The following is a 16,885-nucleotide window of genomic DNA, read 5'->3' on the forward strand; positions in this document are numbered from 1 at the left end:
AATTTGACATCTCGTAAATTAAATTTATACGTGCGTGTCTATATATATACCGTATACTGTTACCGGCAACAACTAAAATTTGAAAACGCCACGGTTTTAGCGGCAACCGCTATATTTTGAAAAGGACAGGAAATACCTATCAATACTGGTTGGTAAAAATAAGTCGATACTAATAGTGATTTTTAGTGTCGGTTCCATATCCAGCACTGATAGTATGTGATTATTAGTGTTTTGTAACCTGTATCGGTTTAAAATTTATCACTGATAATGATTTTAAACTAATACTAATAAGAATATTTGTAGTAAGTAACTCACGTCTATACTCTTCTAGTTCATTTTGTGTGGCTCTGCCATCAAATTATTTATAACGTCACTCTTCCATACGAGTTATAGGCACCTTTGGTGGAGCCCTCCACTCATGGCAGATTCAAAAGTTTATGAAGGTGGTGCTAAATCATGACATGCTAGAAGTCTCCTAAATTGCATTGAGACTACCAAGTCGTCAAAAAAACTCCATACAAACCGTTTCAAAGCTACCTCACATTTCTTCTGCATACAAGTCGTTTCGAAACTAAGGGATTATATTCTTGACAAATCATATCAATCTCCTCAAGTTTCTATTGGGATTCCATTCGTATTGTCAGTAATACCTATTTGAAAGTTAATTGAATTTGCTTGCATCTCCATTTCGTTTTTAGCTGTTGAACTGTTGTAACTATACTAGTACATTTATACTATTTATGGCCCGTGCGAATCAGTATTACCTATTATGTATCACGCATGTGTACATAAGTTGCATTGACCTTTCAAAACTAAACATAGAATACGAAGATAATATGAACAACCAAATACTACAAGGGACACGAGGAACAATAAGCAGAAGAGCAGTGAACAGACACGATTCTCTGGGCTTAGTGATAGAATCTAGAGTATCCGGGTTAACTGAAGATTTCGGGTTCTATCAACTCTACAAATATGGCTAGCGAGCTGAGGACCTCTAGAATCTGGGTACTCTGCGCTAAATCGGACTATCCGGGTTCTGTAGCTGACAGAACAAATTTTTTGAGCTGAGATTTGATAGTTGGACATATAAGATATTTTTACCACTTGTGATCAACCAACAAACAACAATACATAACTATGATCATAAGTAGAAAATTATGATAAAAAAATCAAAGAACCAAATATTTTTTGAAAATAGCATACAAATGAAATTTTTACAAACTCCTAGCTACCATAGCTATAAAGCTAAAATAATCAATTGTATGCAACATATCAAGCTACGATACGAGGATCTAGGATATTTAGCTCATTTCTCAACTCGCAAAATCTTTGCTCATCTAGTGGCTTGGTGAGGATATCGGTTAGTTGTTTTTCGGTTCTCACATGGTGAATATTGATATCCCCTTTGGTTGAGTTATCTCTCAATGATGTCGTATGTCTATATGTTTGGTTCTTGAGTGTTGCACGAGATTATTGGCTATTTTGATGGCACTTCCATTGTCACACAAAAGTTAGATTTTGATCATGTTGTAGCTATAATCTCTCAAGATTTGTCTCATCCAAAGAAGTTGAGCGCAACAAGTACCCGCGGCAATGTACTCGGTTTCGACAGTGGATAGAGCTACAAATTTTTATTTCTTTTATGATCAAGACACCAAAGACCTACCCAAGAATTGACAAGTTCTGAATGTGCTCTTCCTATCTACTTTGCAACCGGTATAATTAGAATCTGAATAGTCGATGAGTTAAAAAGATGAACATTTAGGATACCATAAACTAAGGTAAGGAGTATAAACCAAATATCTAAGAATTTTCTTAACGAACACTAAATGACACTCTTTTAGAGCGACTTGAAATCTTGCATACATACACACACTAAGCATAATCTCGAACCTAGATGCACAAAGATAAAGTAAAGATTTTATCATAGAGTGATACTTTTTGATCCACGTGCTTCTCATCTTCGTTGAGGTCGAGGTGTCCGCGGATTATTGTCTCTCAATTTGGTTCTAAAAGGATACATAGCACTGAGACACCATTAAAACTATCAATACACGTCCCTCTTGATAGACCGGTATTCCTAAACAAATTCAAAAATAAAGCGAATTAAAATCTATTGAGTAACTACATGCCACTTCTCTTTTATTTTGAGAGATGTCATCGTCGTTTAACTTCTCCATTGGAACTAAAACATATCCATAACCTCAATAAACATGTTAGTCTCTTAATCGTTTGTCATTAATTAACAAAAACTCATATATGGGACCTAGATGCATTTTCAGAGGGAGGCTGACCTCACTGCATGGAGGACACCCAAGCGGGAGCGGAGTGCCACGGCGGGGTGAGCTGGACGTGGAGACACCAGCTCTGGATCGTCATCCTCGCGGATCTTGTGCTCCTTGGCATGCTCTTCGCCACCTAGCTGGCAGTGTGAGAGGATTCAACTACATTGGTAAGTAAATAGGTTAAAAAAACCACCATGGTAAACCCGAAGATTCCTAAATAGGTCAACCTTTAAATGGTCTGTTGAATCCATGAGCAAGCAAGAGACAAACTAGTGGGAAAAAACATTTTAATTGCTTATTTGCCTTGAAAGGGTTACAATTTTGAAGGCACGGTACTAATTAGCGAACGTTTCGTATATTAGGATATTTATACTTCTTTTCATATCCGGCATTATGAATGAACCTAAGTGCAAAAATATCCTTACCTGGACCGGTGCTTATGAAGTATGAAATGTGCAATGATGTGCTTAACAATCTACAATTCAGCAGTTTAAAATAGTAGAAAAATACTAGAGATAGAGATTTACAAACACATTGTCTATACGATGAAGTCATGAAATCTGTACGTTCGAGCACGCGGGCTAATTGTTCATTGCAAAACGATGATTTTGTTTTACACTTTATCCTTTCTTCCCCTCAAGAAGTTTGTAAGACTATCTTCAATAAATTTTTGTCAATGACTAAATTTTTTTTTGAAAGAATTTTCATTTCCTTTAGCGTTTCAACGATTTTCTTTTACGGTTCCCGTCACGAAGGAATTTTCAAGATTATTTTCTTTAGGATAAGATTTTCTCTTCTTTTCTTTTACGAATACTTTTGAATGAAAACTGTTAGAGATGAGAGAAAATAAAAGAATAAGAATGAAAGAAATTGAAAAAAAGAACGAAATGAAATAAAAAAGAACGAAATGAAAGAATATAGTTGAAGATGGTTTAAAAGAAGCTCGTGGCGTCCGCCCACCGAGCGACCGAGCCCTCCTCTCCGCAGCACCAAATCGGACCGCGTGCCGCGTCGCGTCAGGCCAGAGGCCACCGACCCGGCCAAGCTTCGCTCACTCCCACGCGCGCGCGTCCCCCGATCCACCGCAGAGGCCCCGATGAACACCGCCTCAGGCGATGGCGCGGACGCCGGTGACGGGGCCTCCGCCGCTGCGGCGCCGGCTGGGCGGCGGATCCCGCCGGCCTCGTCCATGCCGTGGGTCCGCAACCTCCGCCGCTTCGTCGGCTCGGGCGCTGGGCTCGGATCCGAGGCCCTCATGGGTCAGTGCCGCTCGCTCCCGCTCCTCTCCTCCCTTCTGGTGCTGCTAGGCTCGGTCGAAGTTTCGCGCATCGGATTTGCGATGGTGGTAGAACTAGGGTTTACATGCGTACTGTTTGAAATGGTGATGGTATGAGGAGGATTACTGGGTGGCGTCGCTGCTTCGAGGATGAGATCTATGTGCCTTAGGATTTGTGATGGTGCAATGCAGCTGGTGGGTAGATGCACAAAAGCTACATATTGACTAGCTTCGGGTAGAGAGATGCAGGCTTTCCCTTGGCCGAAATCATGAAACACGGCTTCTCGAACCCTAAGCAGAAAGAGGCTGGGAAGGTAGTGATATGTGATGAATGTGGTAGATTTTGGACGCGTGCTGTTTGAGCTTGTGTTTCTACTCAATTGATGAGAGGGCTGATGCTTTGCCACTGGGCTTCATGACTGTTTGCAACTAGTGTGGGCACGTCACTGCTGGTGCACATACCCTGAAAACTGGGACCGGTGATTCTTTTCTAATTCATCACATTTGTCCTATTAAAGTAGCTGAACAGTTCCATAGTCGTGAGTGGGGGCAAATGCTACCAAACTAGCTAGCTTCATTGGGGCTAAAATGCTACCCTAAGATGTTTGCTTCGTTGATCAACACCTACATTTTTCATGTGGTGACAGGACTCAAATGGTTTATTTTGATTTTTGAACATACAATTTGCAGAACTGGAAACAAAAAGGATATTGCTTGAGATTTTCAAAGAGCGGCAACGAAAGAGTGCTGAAGCTGGTTCCATCCCAGGTTTTTACAAGAAGGTGCACAGCTTAGTTTACTCAGTGGACACAGATCATTCTTGTTATTTTCTTTTGTATTCCTTAAGATAAAATGTAACTGCAATATTTACAACGCTAGCTGCCTGCATAGGTGATAGCATTGTTTTTTGGTTCCATGAGTGATGCCACTCACTTCTGATTCTATAATTTATCACCCTAGCTGTGTATATCAACCTAATGTATCATTTCTGTCCAGAAACCTGAAGAAGGATCCATTAGCTCCAGAGTTCAGAGGTTGGCAAAGTACAGATTTCTGAAGGTAATGTGGACCTTTCTTTTGGTTTGGAGACATGTTATGAGTTTGTTTCGAATTTTTTCTTTGGCATTTTCCTTCTCATGACTCAGGCCTTATGAAGCTATTCAAAACAACTTACAGAAACAATCGGAACTTCTGCTGAATGCTGATGATCTTGATGCCATGTGGGTCTGTCTCAGAGAAAACTGTGTTATCGACGATGCTACTGGTGCTGAAAAGGTAAGATCCTCTGATACATGTATTTTGCATCACATCCACTAGTGAAGTGTTAGTTCTTGATACTTCTTTGAATATCTGCGTACTTTCATTCTGCGGCTAATTGCTAACAGCTGCATGCTTGGTCTCCATTAATGTTTCTTTAGCTGTTCATGTGGCACTGATTTTGTGATTATCTTGCTTGCTTATTTTTTCCTGGAATACTGCAGATGAATTATGAAGATTTCTGTCATATTGCCACAGTCTGCACTGAGCAGATTGGCCAGAAATGCAAACGTTTCTTCAGCCCTTCAAACTTTATGAAGTTTGAGAAAGATGATTCTGGGAGGATTGCCATCCTACCATTTTATCTTTATGTTATGCGAACAGTAAGTTATTCCCACAAACAAAAATTGTTCAAGTTGCCAATTGGTTTTGTGCCATGTACTTCATTGTATTCTCTAATCGAGTGTGAGTGGTTAAAACCCACATTGTTAGCATTTCTGTTCTCTATTCTGACATGATGTAGTTTTTTTGCTCCATTATTATTTCACTTCATTGTTATACCAATTTTGTTGAAATAAACTGTCTGGCTATACCTAGAATCTTATTGTGCAAACTACTGCCCTTTTATATACTGTACATACATCATATTCACTGATTAGTTTGCTTACTGTTACTCCCTTCAGGTTTCTCTTACTCAAGCAAGAATTGATATGAGTGAACTCGATGAGGATTCTGATGGTTTCCTTCAACCTCATGTAAGGACACTCCAGCACATGTTAATGAGACTATATACCACAGAAGTGTTTGACATGCCTTATTTATTTCCACAGGAAATGGAAGCATATATAAGAGGGCTTATCCCCAATTTGGCACAATTGCGCGACATGCCATCAGCATTTGTTCAAATGTACTGCCGCATAGCTGCACGCAAGTTCTTTTTCTTCTGTGATCCACACAGACGAGGTAAAAAAGAAACAGACTTTACATGTAGTGGGTTAACATTCAAAACATTCATTATGAGAGGAACTGCCTGTGTCATATTAAAATGCCTTTTCGTGCAGGGAAAGCGTGCATAAAGAAAGTATTGCTGAGCAATTGTCTTCAGGAACTAATGGAACTACATCAGGTATTTTTAGTTATATATTTTTTTGCACGGTTCAGTGTACTAAACTTGAGCATCTTGTACTTTCACAGTGTAATTTTGTTGCATATTTCACATGATCTTTGGATCTTCATAATCCGATGATTTTCATCAATGATCTTTGTAGGAGAGTGAGGAAGAGGTAACTGATGCCGAGCAGGCTGAAAATTGGTTTTCCTTGACTTCAGCTCAGCGCATATGTGGTATGTCAGCTGAAACCATATTTTCTCGTAAATAGTTGTTTTTTTGGCATTGCGATCTAATACGTTCCTACCATTCTAGTGCGGTGTGCGTTCCATGTTTGATTGTTACCTTATTGCTTGTGCAGATATGTTTCTCGCACTAGATAAAGATACAAATGGTACACTGAGCAAACAAGAGCTCAAGGAATATGCAGATGGCACATTGACAGAGATCTTCATTGAAAGAGGTTGCAATCTGCCACTGTTCTTATGATGCTGTTGTTATTGTTTCATTAAAACTAGTATGTTTTTAGATGTAGATCATGTATTTCCTATAAGAATTTAATCATGAGTCCATTATAATGATCTGGTTGTACTTTCAGTTTTTGATGAACATGTCCGCCGGAGCAAAGTTGGAGGTGGGAACAGCCGCGAGATGGATTTTGAAAGCTTTCTCGATTTCGTTTTGGCTCTAGAAAACAAAGATACCCCTGAAGGCTTGACATATTTATTTAGATGCCTTGATCTTAATGGAAGGGGCTTCCTTACAACTGCAGACATCCATACTCTGTTTAGGTATGCATGGATTACTTTATGCTGTGTACTGTTTATTACATTCTTATGTTGCTATTTGCCGTTGTTCTTTGATGAAAGACCTAGCTACATTTGTTCATGATGATGGACGTGCTGATGCATCCCCTTTTTCTATGACTTAATTTTACTATTTGGCATACCATTTTCTATCTTAGTTTGAAAATTGGAACCTTTGAATGTGCCATCCGGACCAATCTTTGTGGCTTGAAAGCAATGCCAAATTTACTTCAGTTTGACCTGCTCCCATGCTCTACTTTGTCATTTGCACTTAGCGGATATTCAACTGCCTAAAAGGGGAACCTTAAGTAGCGGAATAGGACTGGTTCTTAACACTTAGGCTAAATGAGGTTGGCATGAAACTCACCTGGGGTTTTTTTTGTCGCCCTGCATGTTTATGTGTTGTTCCAAGCCGCCTAGCCAGCTGGAGGCAGAGTCATCAGTATGTGGTAACGTGTATAATAAAAAGGAATTTGAGTTCGTTAATACTGTGAAGTCAAAAGCTTGGGTTTTGTATTATTTATATATTTCAAATCCTGTTTTGAGAAGCAGCTGTTTTCTGGAAGAAAAGAAAGGAGGCTGTTAGAGTTAACATTCCTGCCTGATACCATCTTCCTAGACTGAGTCTGTCATTTTTGTGCTTGCTGAACTATTAGACTGTTCCGCTGGCCTTAACAGGCAGGATATCATTGCTTCAATAATTTATCTCTATCCACTGAATGCCATTATGCAGTTTTTTCACACCCACAACACATTCTCTGTTTTTTCTACTCACCGGTTGCATAGTTGTTAGGCAGTACATGGGATGTGACTGATAAATATTATCCCATGAATATTTACTACATTCAGAAGAATTTACTGTTATTTCTCCTGCAAAAATGGTTTCAACTAACTGTTATACCTGACAGTAGAAAATGCTTAATAAATAATATAATCAACTGGGAAATTTGATCTCGTGTTTTGATACTTACCAATAGTATTTAAACATAGGTTTGCAAGTAGTGTTCTAAATTCTAATTTAACCCCATATTAGAGCTTAACTTATGCTAAGATCCCGTTGGCCCATGGCGTCAGAAGGTTGCATTCTGCTTAGTTTGATCTTCTCATGCAACCTTCTTCTTGTTTTCAGAGACGTACATCAGAAATGGATTGAGGGTGGGAACTATGAACTTTGCATCGAAGATGTGAGGGATGAAATCTGGGACATGGTGAAGCCGGCAGATCCTCTCAGGATCATGCTATCAGATCTTCTTTCTTGCAAGCAAGGCGGGACTATCGCCAGCATGCTTATAGATGTGCGTGGTTTCTGGGCCCACGACAACAGGGAGAACCTTCTCCAGGAAGAGGAAGAGCAAGTGGAAGAGGCATGAAATGTTCAAGTATCTTATACGGTGCCTCGCGATCGCAAGACTTGCGCAACTGCCTGTACCACTGTATCTGTTAGTGTAACTTACGTAGTGTATTAGATTTAGTGCCACCAGTTTCCGAAGCCTGTTGTGAGCGTGCCATAGCGTCTTTGGAACATTTTTAGTGCGGTTTGGCCATGTTGACGGCTAGACACTATGCCCGGAGGGCCTGATCGAATGGTCAAAGCCTCAGGAGCCTGTATGTACATGTGCTCTGTAATGTTCAAACCTATTCCACTGATTGTTTGTTTATCTGGAGGTACCATGATATCAGTTTATTTTAGACTAACTACACAACAGTATTCCAACGCTGTGAAGCTATGAAGAGACAAGAAAAGTTGTTATTCGGATGACAATCGAGCTAAAGTAATCAGTAAAATTAGATGCTTATAGCTTTTGTTGTGGAGGTTTTAGTCTTTATAGTATACCTGTAATGTAATAACCTATCACCGACCCATGTTGCTCTTCATATAAAAAAAGTGGACCTCTTTCACCACAATGATCATAATTGAGAAAAAGTATGTCGTCTAAGTAAGAGTTTAAGATCAAATTATTATTTTACAAGAATACCGTAACAATTTTTTCGCGTATGTCTAAGATTGTGTCTAACCGATTCTCTTTATGATCTAGAATCCTTTCGTGAAGGAATTTTCATTTCTTTAACGTTCTAACGGTTCTCCTTCTAAGGTCATTCAAGACGGATTTTTTTTTTTTACGAATCCTTTTGAAGAGAAGCTATTTGGAGATGAAGAAAAATAAAAAAAATAAAAAAAGAATAAGAAGGGAACGAAATGAAAATAAATAGTTGAGATGGTCTAATATAGCTTCTGCACATCTCAACAACTTCGATTTCAAATCCCCTTCTCTCTCCTCTAGAGAGTCCAGTGTGAGCAGACGAGACGACAGAGACTGACAACGGCGGACCACTCGCTCGGTCCCGAATCAACAAATCAAACCAACCCACCGGAACACCAAATCAAATCCCCCGCACGAGTTCCGATTTCAAATCCCCTCGACAGAGCTCACTTCGCTGCCGCGCCGGATCGCCATCGCCGGAGATGGAGGCGGCGCGGGAGTCCATGGCGGCGCTCCTCGACGCCGGCCTCTTCGGCTCCGCCCAGACGCTGGTCCGTACTCCTCCGATCCCTGCCTCCCCCTTCCCGTACACCCACCACGCTCGGATTCGCTAGGGTTTTGGCTGGAATCAGTCGTTGCTTGCGCGCGCGCATGGTTCGGAGCCGCGTGTTCGCCTTGCTTGGTGTTTGCGGCGGCCACCTAGGCCTCGCACCCCCGCGTGCGTCTGGGCAGGCGCGTGAGGTGCGTTGCCTGCGCCGCGCGCGCGCCGCGCGATGCTGGGTGGGTGGAATGGGTGATGGAGTAGGCTTAAGCATTTCCAACTCCCTACCGATTTTTCTTGTGGGGTTAAGCATTTCAAACTCCTCCTTGACTTCAGGGGTGTTTCCTTGTATCGTCGGCGGGTTCTAGCAACGAGGCTGGCATGTCCATGAAGGTGGAAAGCTTGGTAAGCATCCTTGTGCAGCTAGCAAGTGTTTTCTCTCTCTCATTTTATCATTCGATCTTACTTCTACGCCATGTTGCTGTCAACTCTACTTCGTTGATTAATTTCTGGACAGTTGATATACAATGCAATGCATGGATAGTCTTGCATACAAAGCATTTCGCAATGCCAATTCTCTTGCCAACATAGCCCATCTTTTTCTTGGGGGGCTGACGTGCTAGTTGGCGTATTGCAGGTCCTGCATGGTGATGCTTTGTATGGAGAGAAAGAATTTCGCAGGGCACTGGTAATGTTGCCAAATAGCATATCATTGAAGTAGAACGCGTTGCAGAATTAAACATTAATACCATTTTTCACCGTGGTAGAGTGCGTACAAGCAAGCTATGCAATATAGTAGAAGTATCCCTAGGCAAGCAACAAGTAACTCCAGAAGTTCTGTATCCACCACAGGCCGTTCACCTTCACCAAATTCTTTGAATCTTTCATCTTTCAATGAAAATGAGGTGGGAATAGCTGAACAGGTCATTCTAATTTTCATGTTGACATTTATTCCTATGTCACTTCTAGCAAGTATCTCATTAAATTTTGCTCTACTGTTGCAGGTAAAATTTAAGATTGTTCTTTGCCATTCCGCGCTGCGTGAGCACCGTGAAGCACTTCAAGAGGTTCATTTTTTTCATTTACTTCTAATTGATCTTCCTTTTCAACCTTGAATCCCGTTATATGAATACAAATGACGTAAAGCATGACACATTGACCTATTTGTTTTCTGCAGATGGAAGGGATTCCTTCTAAAGTGAGAACACTGCAAATGAATCTGATGTTAGGAAAGCTTTATCGAATAGCGAGAAATAACCGTTCAGCTACTGTATGTTATAAAGAGTGCTTGAGGTATGAGATATCAAACTATTTATTTTCTAGGGTATTCAGTTCTGCAACTACATAGACATAAAATGCCATTTTCTTCTAATATGTCAAGTTCTTTCTAAACTTCGATTCAGAAACCACTAAGCTTTTATGTGCTCACCAATGAATAAAAGTATTGCTTTTCACTCCTTGATGAAATAATATGATGAGGCTCTGTCTACATCTTCTTACTTCTCTATCAGGCAATGTCCTTATATTTTCGAAGCTATCACAGCTTTGGCGGAAATTGGGCTTTCGTCAAAAGAGGTTTCTTTATTATTTTCACAAGTAAGTGTACGCTTATTTTGTTTATGCTGTGAAATGAAGCTTTGAGGGCATGTAAGTTTTAAAATTCATATAGAATTCAGGACTTCTATGTGCTTCATTGTCAGATTTTCTGGTTGCCAATTGTGCGTACCATTTGTACGGGTTATCAATCTATTCATGCTCTGCCTGTTAGCCAGATTGGCGATAAAAGCTGATATGCCATTGTTTCTTCTAATCTACTGTACAACAAAGAACCGTCCCTTGGCATTTTATACCAAAATATGTTGATATTCTTGACAGCGGATGCATATTGAAACAAAGAAAATTTAATCGCTGTCAAGCGTCAATTCTGTGAGCAATTTCCTGTTTCTACAATTGCTAAACACTGAAGTTTTCTTCTCATTTTTTGCATACAGTATTTACCTTCACACGACTTGACATAATCACAGAACCATAATCCGACCAAAATAGTTATCATTTTTACATCTGTTCTGTAGACATAGTTCTTATGGACTGTTTTTTTTTTAACGCCACATATGCAAGCTTTATAGAAATAATGAACTTGCACCAGTTTATTATATAATTTAAGTTATGCTCAATAAATATCAGTCATTAATCGTTCAAACTTGTTGTAATCGAAAGCCTGAAATGACTATATATTTGTCCTTGTAGGCACCAAATAGAGGCAAGCCGCCAGGTGATTCTGCAGATGCGCTACGTTGGTGGAATGTAAGTGAAATATGTTAGACCCCTGTTGTAGGTATTCAGCAAGAATTTACATTTTGGCAGGCTGCTGTTTCTGGACTCTATAGAATAGTATAATATTTGGAAACAGTACCATTTGAGGTACAAGCATATGCACAACATTGAATTGAGTGTTCAATCATTTACATCCTACTCTGTCAAGTAACTCGATTCATACTTGCCCTCTTATGTTTGGTTTGCTTGTTAGTTATTACATAAACTATTGGACTCCAAAGCCACATTTTGCTCATATAAATGCCAAAGTTTACTACTGTGTGAATGAAGTCCTTGCCCTTTTGAACTCTATGTTGTCATCATGTGTTCCCACACTCGGTGGGCTTTTGGCCTTTTCTGATTATGCAGAATTTGCCACCAATTCTGCAACAAAGGTACACATGCACATCTGTTTCTTTGTACCACCATTGACACAACACTCATCAAATGCGACCACAATGATTTGACTTAAGTTATATCTTATGATTTTCCAGAAACTCTGTCAACTCATTCAGGCATATCTTTGATCATACTTATTTGTTCTTTTTATGCATTGGTTCAGATAATTATTCACTTAAACCATTACTTTTTTAACAGCGGTATGTTGAGGCGCAGTGTTGCATTGCTTCCCATGATTATAAAGGTAGTACAATGGCTTTTGTACAATATTTTATCTGAGTGTTCCAACAGAAGTGCATAGTTGAATTTTGTGGAATTGGTCAAGAAATACTTCACATTGTTACTAGGGAATTCCGTTATTGGCTAGATGTTATCTGTGTCAATGGTATAAATTCCTGCAGTGTGGACTCTTATGCCATTGAGCATAGCTTTATAGTCAACCTATCGAATTTTTTAATCTTTTTGTTACTTGTATATTTTGGGCATAAAGTTGCAGCTTTGAATTTTTTTTTTGGCAGAGATATCATTCATCTGTAGTCTGTAGTTTTGAACATAAAGTTGCAGATTTTAACACAGTAGGAATGACATCAGACATGTATTCATTTGTAGAGATCATGCAACAAATAGGCTTACTGCAGCTTGCTTTTTATAGGTGGCCTTGACATATATCTAGAACTAATGCAACGATTCCCCAACAACGTGCATATCTTGCTGGAAATTGCAAAGGTTTGTCTTTCTTCAACTTTACTTTTGTTATGCTTCTCCTATGTAGTAGACTTGTTAAAGTGCCAACTCCCGAGCATAAAGTTTTATCAGATTTCTCCTTGTTCATATATTCCTTCAAGTTTGATGTCGTTGTGCTCCTCAGTAATTCAGTATCTAGAGAATTTTTGGCATAGTTCTTCTTAAATTATGTCTTTGTGATTTTAATTACCTTTCTTCAGATCCTTATTTTTGAGCTTCTTGTTTCAAGGTTGAAGCTATCATAGGCAGGAACGATGAAGCAATCATGTACTTTGAGAAGGTAAATTGAATTAAGCACATACTTAGAGCCACCTGCTTTGCGAAATCATGCTAACAACTAATGAGGTTCTGAGATCATTTGGTATTCTGGCTTTTGGCAGGCTCGGTTAATTGATCCAAACATCATAACATATATGGATGAGTATGCAATTCTTCTAAAATCAAAATCTGACTACACTAAGCTAAGCAAGTTGGTACATGATATGCTGCATATTGACCCTGCAAGACCAGAAACATGTGTTGCTCTTGCAGCAATGTGGGAAAGAAAAGATGAAAGAAAAGCTTTGACATATGCTGAAAAGGTATGTATACCACATAACTTTTAGAGGTGTGTTTGTGGAAGCTAATCCTAGCTAATGTTCCTTTCGATGTTTTCCTTTTCATCAGAGCCTACGAGTTGATGATAGGCATATAACCGGCTATATTATGAAGGTAATACTGCAAAACATTGTCTGTACAACTGGATTTTATGTTATTATGGTGACTCCTCTTGCAATGCAATTTTCAATGCATCATTGAAATATTGTGTTACAATGAAGTGCCTACACCAGCATGCTTGGGTGGGATTACAGAAAAACTGTGTGATTGGTGGCTTATTTGCTCGGGGAAGTTTTTGCATAACGTTATGTGCCTGCTACCATCTTCCTCTTTCTAGGGAGTAGCAATACTTTTCCCCGTCCAAATGACAGGCTTATTGTTTGCTTACTATTTTTTCAAGGGCAATCTGCATCTTTCATTGAATCGACCAGATTTGGCAGTAACAGACTTCAGGGGAGCTCAAGAATTGAGAGCTGATCTTCTTTCTTATCAAGGTTGTTAGACATGGTACTTCTAATTGTTTTATTTGAAACCTACTGTACTGTTGTCAGTCTAAATTTGGATGTGCTCTCAGGTTTGGTGCGTGCTTATCTAGCACTTTCTAAATGCAAAGAAGCTTTATTCACCGCACGCGAGGCAATGAAGGTTATGCATCAGTCTGCAAAAGCTCTCAAGCTAGTTGGTGATGTTCATGCTATCAGTTCCAGTGGGAGAGAGAAGGTAATCTTACTTTTCGCTGGGTCATTGATGCACATATTGTATACTTTTTGGTTCTGAAGCAAGCTGTGCTTAGCTATATTTATCTAGGTGAACAATGGATACCGCTTATATAAAGCACCTTTATCTCTTTATAGAAGAATCTGCACTTTGTTGTTGATGGTCACTTCACCGATTAGATGACTTGTGATAAGAAAAGAGATCTTGTTTAATCAATGGTTCTTAAGATGTTGGTCAAGTTTTACCCAATAAGCATTTTTATAGGTTTTTTGCCATGTAATTTCATGGTAGGCACGCTGATAATTATAGATTTGCTTTTAATGCGATCATCACATTAGCAGTTTTAAAAAGACTATAATAATGTTTACGAGTACTTCATTCAGTTAGGTATGTTCTTATTTGGTCATCATTTTTCAATATTATACGGTGGAGGGCTACTGTTACTTGCTAAGCTATTAGTCACGTGCGCATATCCATTTTTACTTTGGTCAACGGCCACCTTACAACAAGCATATGTACTGTCTAACCTGCTTCCCTTTATCAAGTTACCGTGACTTTATTGCAGTGAACTTATTTACCTCTCTTCAAATGGATATTTATCATGTCTTAATCTTTGTAAGCTTTCCCTCAATGATAGCACCCTTTGGCATGTTGTACTGTTATTAATATCATTGCATCATTTGCAGGCAAGAAAGTTTTATGAATCTGCCATTCGTCTTGAACCTGGATTTCTCGGAGCAGCACTGGCCCTGGCTGATCTGCATGTCGCTGAAGGACGGAATAAGGAGGCTGTTTTGCTACTTGAAAGATATCTACGGCAATGGGCAGATGATTCTCTACACATAAAATTGGCTCAAGTATTTGCGGCAACAAATATGCTTTCCGATGCACTTTCGCATTATCAATCTGCATTAAGGTGTGTTTTTCTTGAAGATTCGAAATAGCAATCCTGCAAGAGCACTCATCTATTAACTCCTTCCTATCGTTGCTGTTGGTTTGAATCCTGAAGACCTGGTACATAAGTAGTCAAGGTTTAGGTTGTGAACGTATAGGAGTAAATCTGACTACAGCGGTAAGGTTACGATGATAGTTCCAAGAATTGGGTTTATATGCTGAAAAAGCTTCATGCTAAGTTGTGTTTTCCGTCTTCATTTTTAAATTGAAACTTAGAGTCGTGATGTTAGGACCATGATTTTTCTTCCCACCAGTGAGCTGATACCTGTGACCAAGGAAAAAAAAATTCGGTGAAATTTCGGCAGTAAACCTGGTTTTTTGTTTTTACCGGTGGACACCGGTAAAAAAAGCTTACCAGTAATATTTGAATTTTTGTTTAAATTTCGTTTGAATTTTTTTAAATTTCGTTTGAACTTTGTTCGGTATATCCAATATTTCCGGTAAATCATGTTTATCGTGACCTCCGGTATTTTGTTTTTACCAATAATGTTTTCCTTGCCTGTGACTGGTTGAGGTGGCCAAAGTTGGATTGGGTAAACTGACTGATTTGTATTTTCAACTAATGTTTGGAACATTATTTATTCTTCTGCCCCTTTTGGGAGGATGGCCTATTTTGGATCGATAATTCCCTTCCATCTTTATCCTGCAATGCCAAAACTGCATGTCTGCAACTCAAAAGCTACTCAAAAAGCATCTTTGAGCTGTCTAATAGGCTTATTTCCAGTGTATCTTCATCCAAATTTGAGATACAAAATTGACTGGTTTGGTATTGTCGCTGCTGGTAGCCATCAGGGAGCTCCAGCTGCAGTTGCTGACTGACTGGTGGGAACTAGTCGATTTTGGTTTCTAACCCTTCTTAATACTTTGTCGTGTGCCTCCTATTTCTTAGTATTATGTTCTAGCTCATGAAAAGGAAATCACTTGTGTTTCAGGATAAACCCACATAATGAAGCTGCAAAGAAAGGATTGGAGCGCCTGGAGAAGCAAATGAAGGTCTGTGTAGTTCATAAACATATCATGCTGACATGCTTTCTAACATTCAGCTCTCTCTGACTCTCTTTTGTGTGTCTCTCACTTTTTTTTGGTCTCCCCCTCATTTTACTCCCTTTCTGGATATCCTACTGGCGCAAGACAGTAAACATGGTCTTCATTGAATTTTCATGTGCAGGGAGTAGACCCAGACGCGCCTGAAGAGGAAGACGAAAATGAGGCTGATGACATTGATGCCGACCAAGATGATGCCGAGCTGCTATAGAAAGTGAACTTGATCACCGTAGCAACTGTCGATTCCAAAGAGAGTGATGTCTGGTGGCACCACAACTTCTTCCCCGCACCATATTGATCAACAACAGATATGGCAACTGGAAGATGTCGCATCCGTCTGCCTCGTCTTACCTGGGTCGTCGCAGGCCTCATGAGAGTTTGCTGGAAGCTGGCCATTGTTGGTTTCGAGTTTTTGATAGCCCTGTGTAGCAGTGGTGCAGCTATGTACCAACGGTTTTGATAGCCCTGTGTAGCAGTGTTACTTGTGTAACTGAGTAGCAGGTGTTCTAGCGTTGCTGTGCTCAGAGGCCAGGCGTTTTGGGGAAAACTCTGTCCGTGAGCTTGTAACAGTGCCACCAAAAATGGCTGAACTTTGTAGACTCCGCATGTGTTGTTTGCTATTCCATTCCAGTTTCGTATAGCTAAGGCCAGACAAAGTGACCATTCAAATGTGCGAATATTATGATCAGGCCAAACACAGAAGAATAAATCATCATATAAAAAAATTACTGCATTACAAAAGAAAGCCCCAGATTCTCGGCCCTGGCACTTCATGGAATGAAGGAGACAGTTCATATAAACTTTTTGAATACTTTAACAAGAATGAAAAAACTGTGAATAGGAGAGAAAACTGAAGGCA

General features: G+C 39.7%; 2 protein-coding genes and 1 non-coding gene across 3 annotated transcripts; all 3 read left to right on the plus strand.

Moving 5' to 3' along the window:
* The first annotated feature begins 3,248 nt into the window (after positions 1-3,248).
* Positions 3,249-8,419, plus strand: LOC133928445 (probable serine/threonine-protein phosphatase 2A regulatory subunit B'' subunit TON2). Its single transcript, XM_062374776.1, has 12 exons — positions 3,249-3,547; positions 4,255-4,346; positions 4,561-4,623; positions 4,741-4,839; positions 5,046-5,204; positions 5,505-5,576; positions 5,652-5,784; positions 5,883-5,947; positions 6,090-6,165; positions 6,291-6,392; positions 6,528-6,720; positions 7,865-8,419. Exons 1-12 carry the CDS (start codon positions 3,385-3,387, stop codon positions 8,103-8,105), a joined length of 1,458 nt encoding a protein of 485 aa, XP_062230760.1. The 5' UTR covers positions 3,249-3,384; the 3' UTR covers positions 8,106-8,419.
* Positions 7,308-7,424, plus strand: LOC133929942 (small nucleolar RNA snoR104). Its single transcript, XR_009911673.1, has one exon. It is a non-coding gene; the product is annotated as a small nucleolar RNA snoR104 (small nucleolar RNA).
* A 588-nt stretch (positions 8,420-9,007) lies between the features above and the next one.
* LOC133928446 (anaphase-promoting complex subunit 7-like) lies at positions 9,008-16,666 on the plus strand. The gene is made up of 18 exons (XM_062374777.1): positions 9,008-9,268; positions 9,595-9,663; positions 9,896-9,946; positions 10,026-10,163; positions 10,263-10,325; positions 10,436-10,551; positions 10,770-10,854; positions 11,506-11,562; positions 12,169-12,214; positions 12,623-12,696; positions 12,944-12,994; positions 13,095-13,295; positions 13,381-13,425; positions 13,712-13,805; positions 13,886-14,031; positions 14,715-14,944; positions 15,915-15,975; positions 16,151-16,666. Exons 1-18 carry the CDS (start codon positions 9,200-9,202, stop codon positions 16,235-16,237), a joined length of 1,683 nt encoding a protein of 560 aa, XP_062230761.1. The 5' UTR covers positions 9,008-9,199; the 3' UTR covers positions 16,238-16,666.
* Positions 16,667-16,885: the final 219 nt, after the last annotated feature.

Source organism: Phragmites australis, chromosome 9, assembly GCF_958298935.1.
Source record: "Phragmites australis chromosome 9, lpPhrAust1.1, whole genome shotgun sequence".
Classification (NCBI taxonomy): Eukaryota; Viridiplantae; Streptophyta; class Magnoliopsida; order Poales; family Poaceae; genus Phragmites; species Phragmites australis.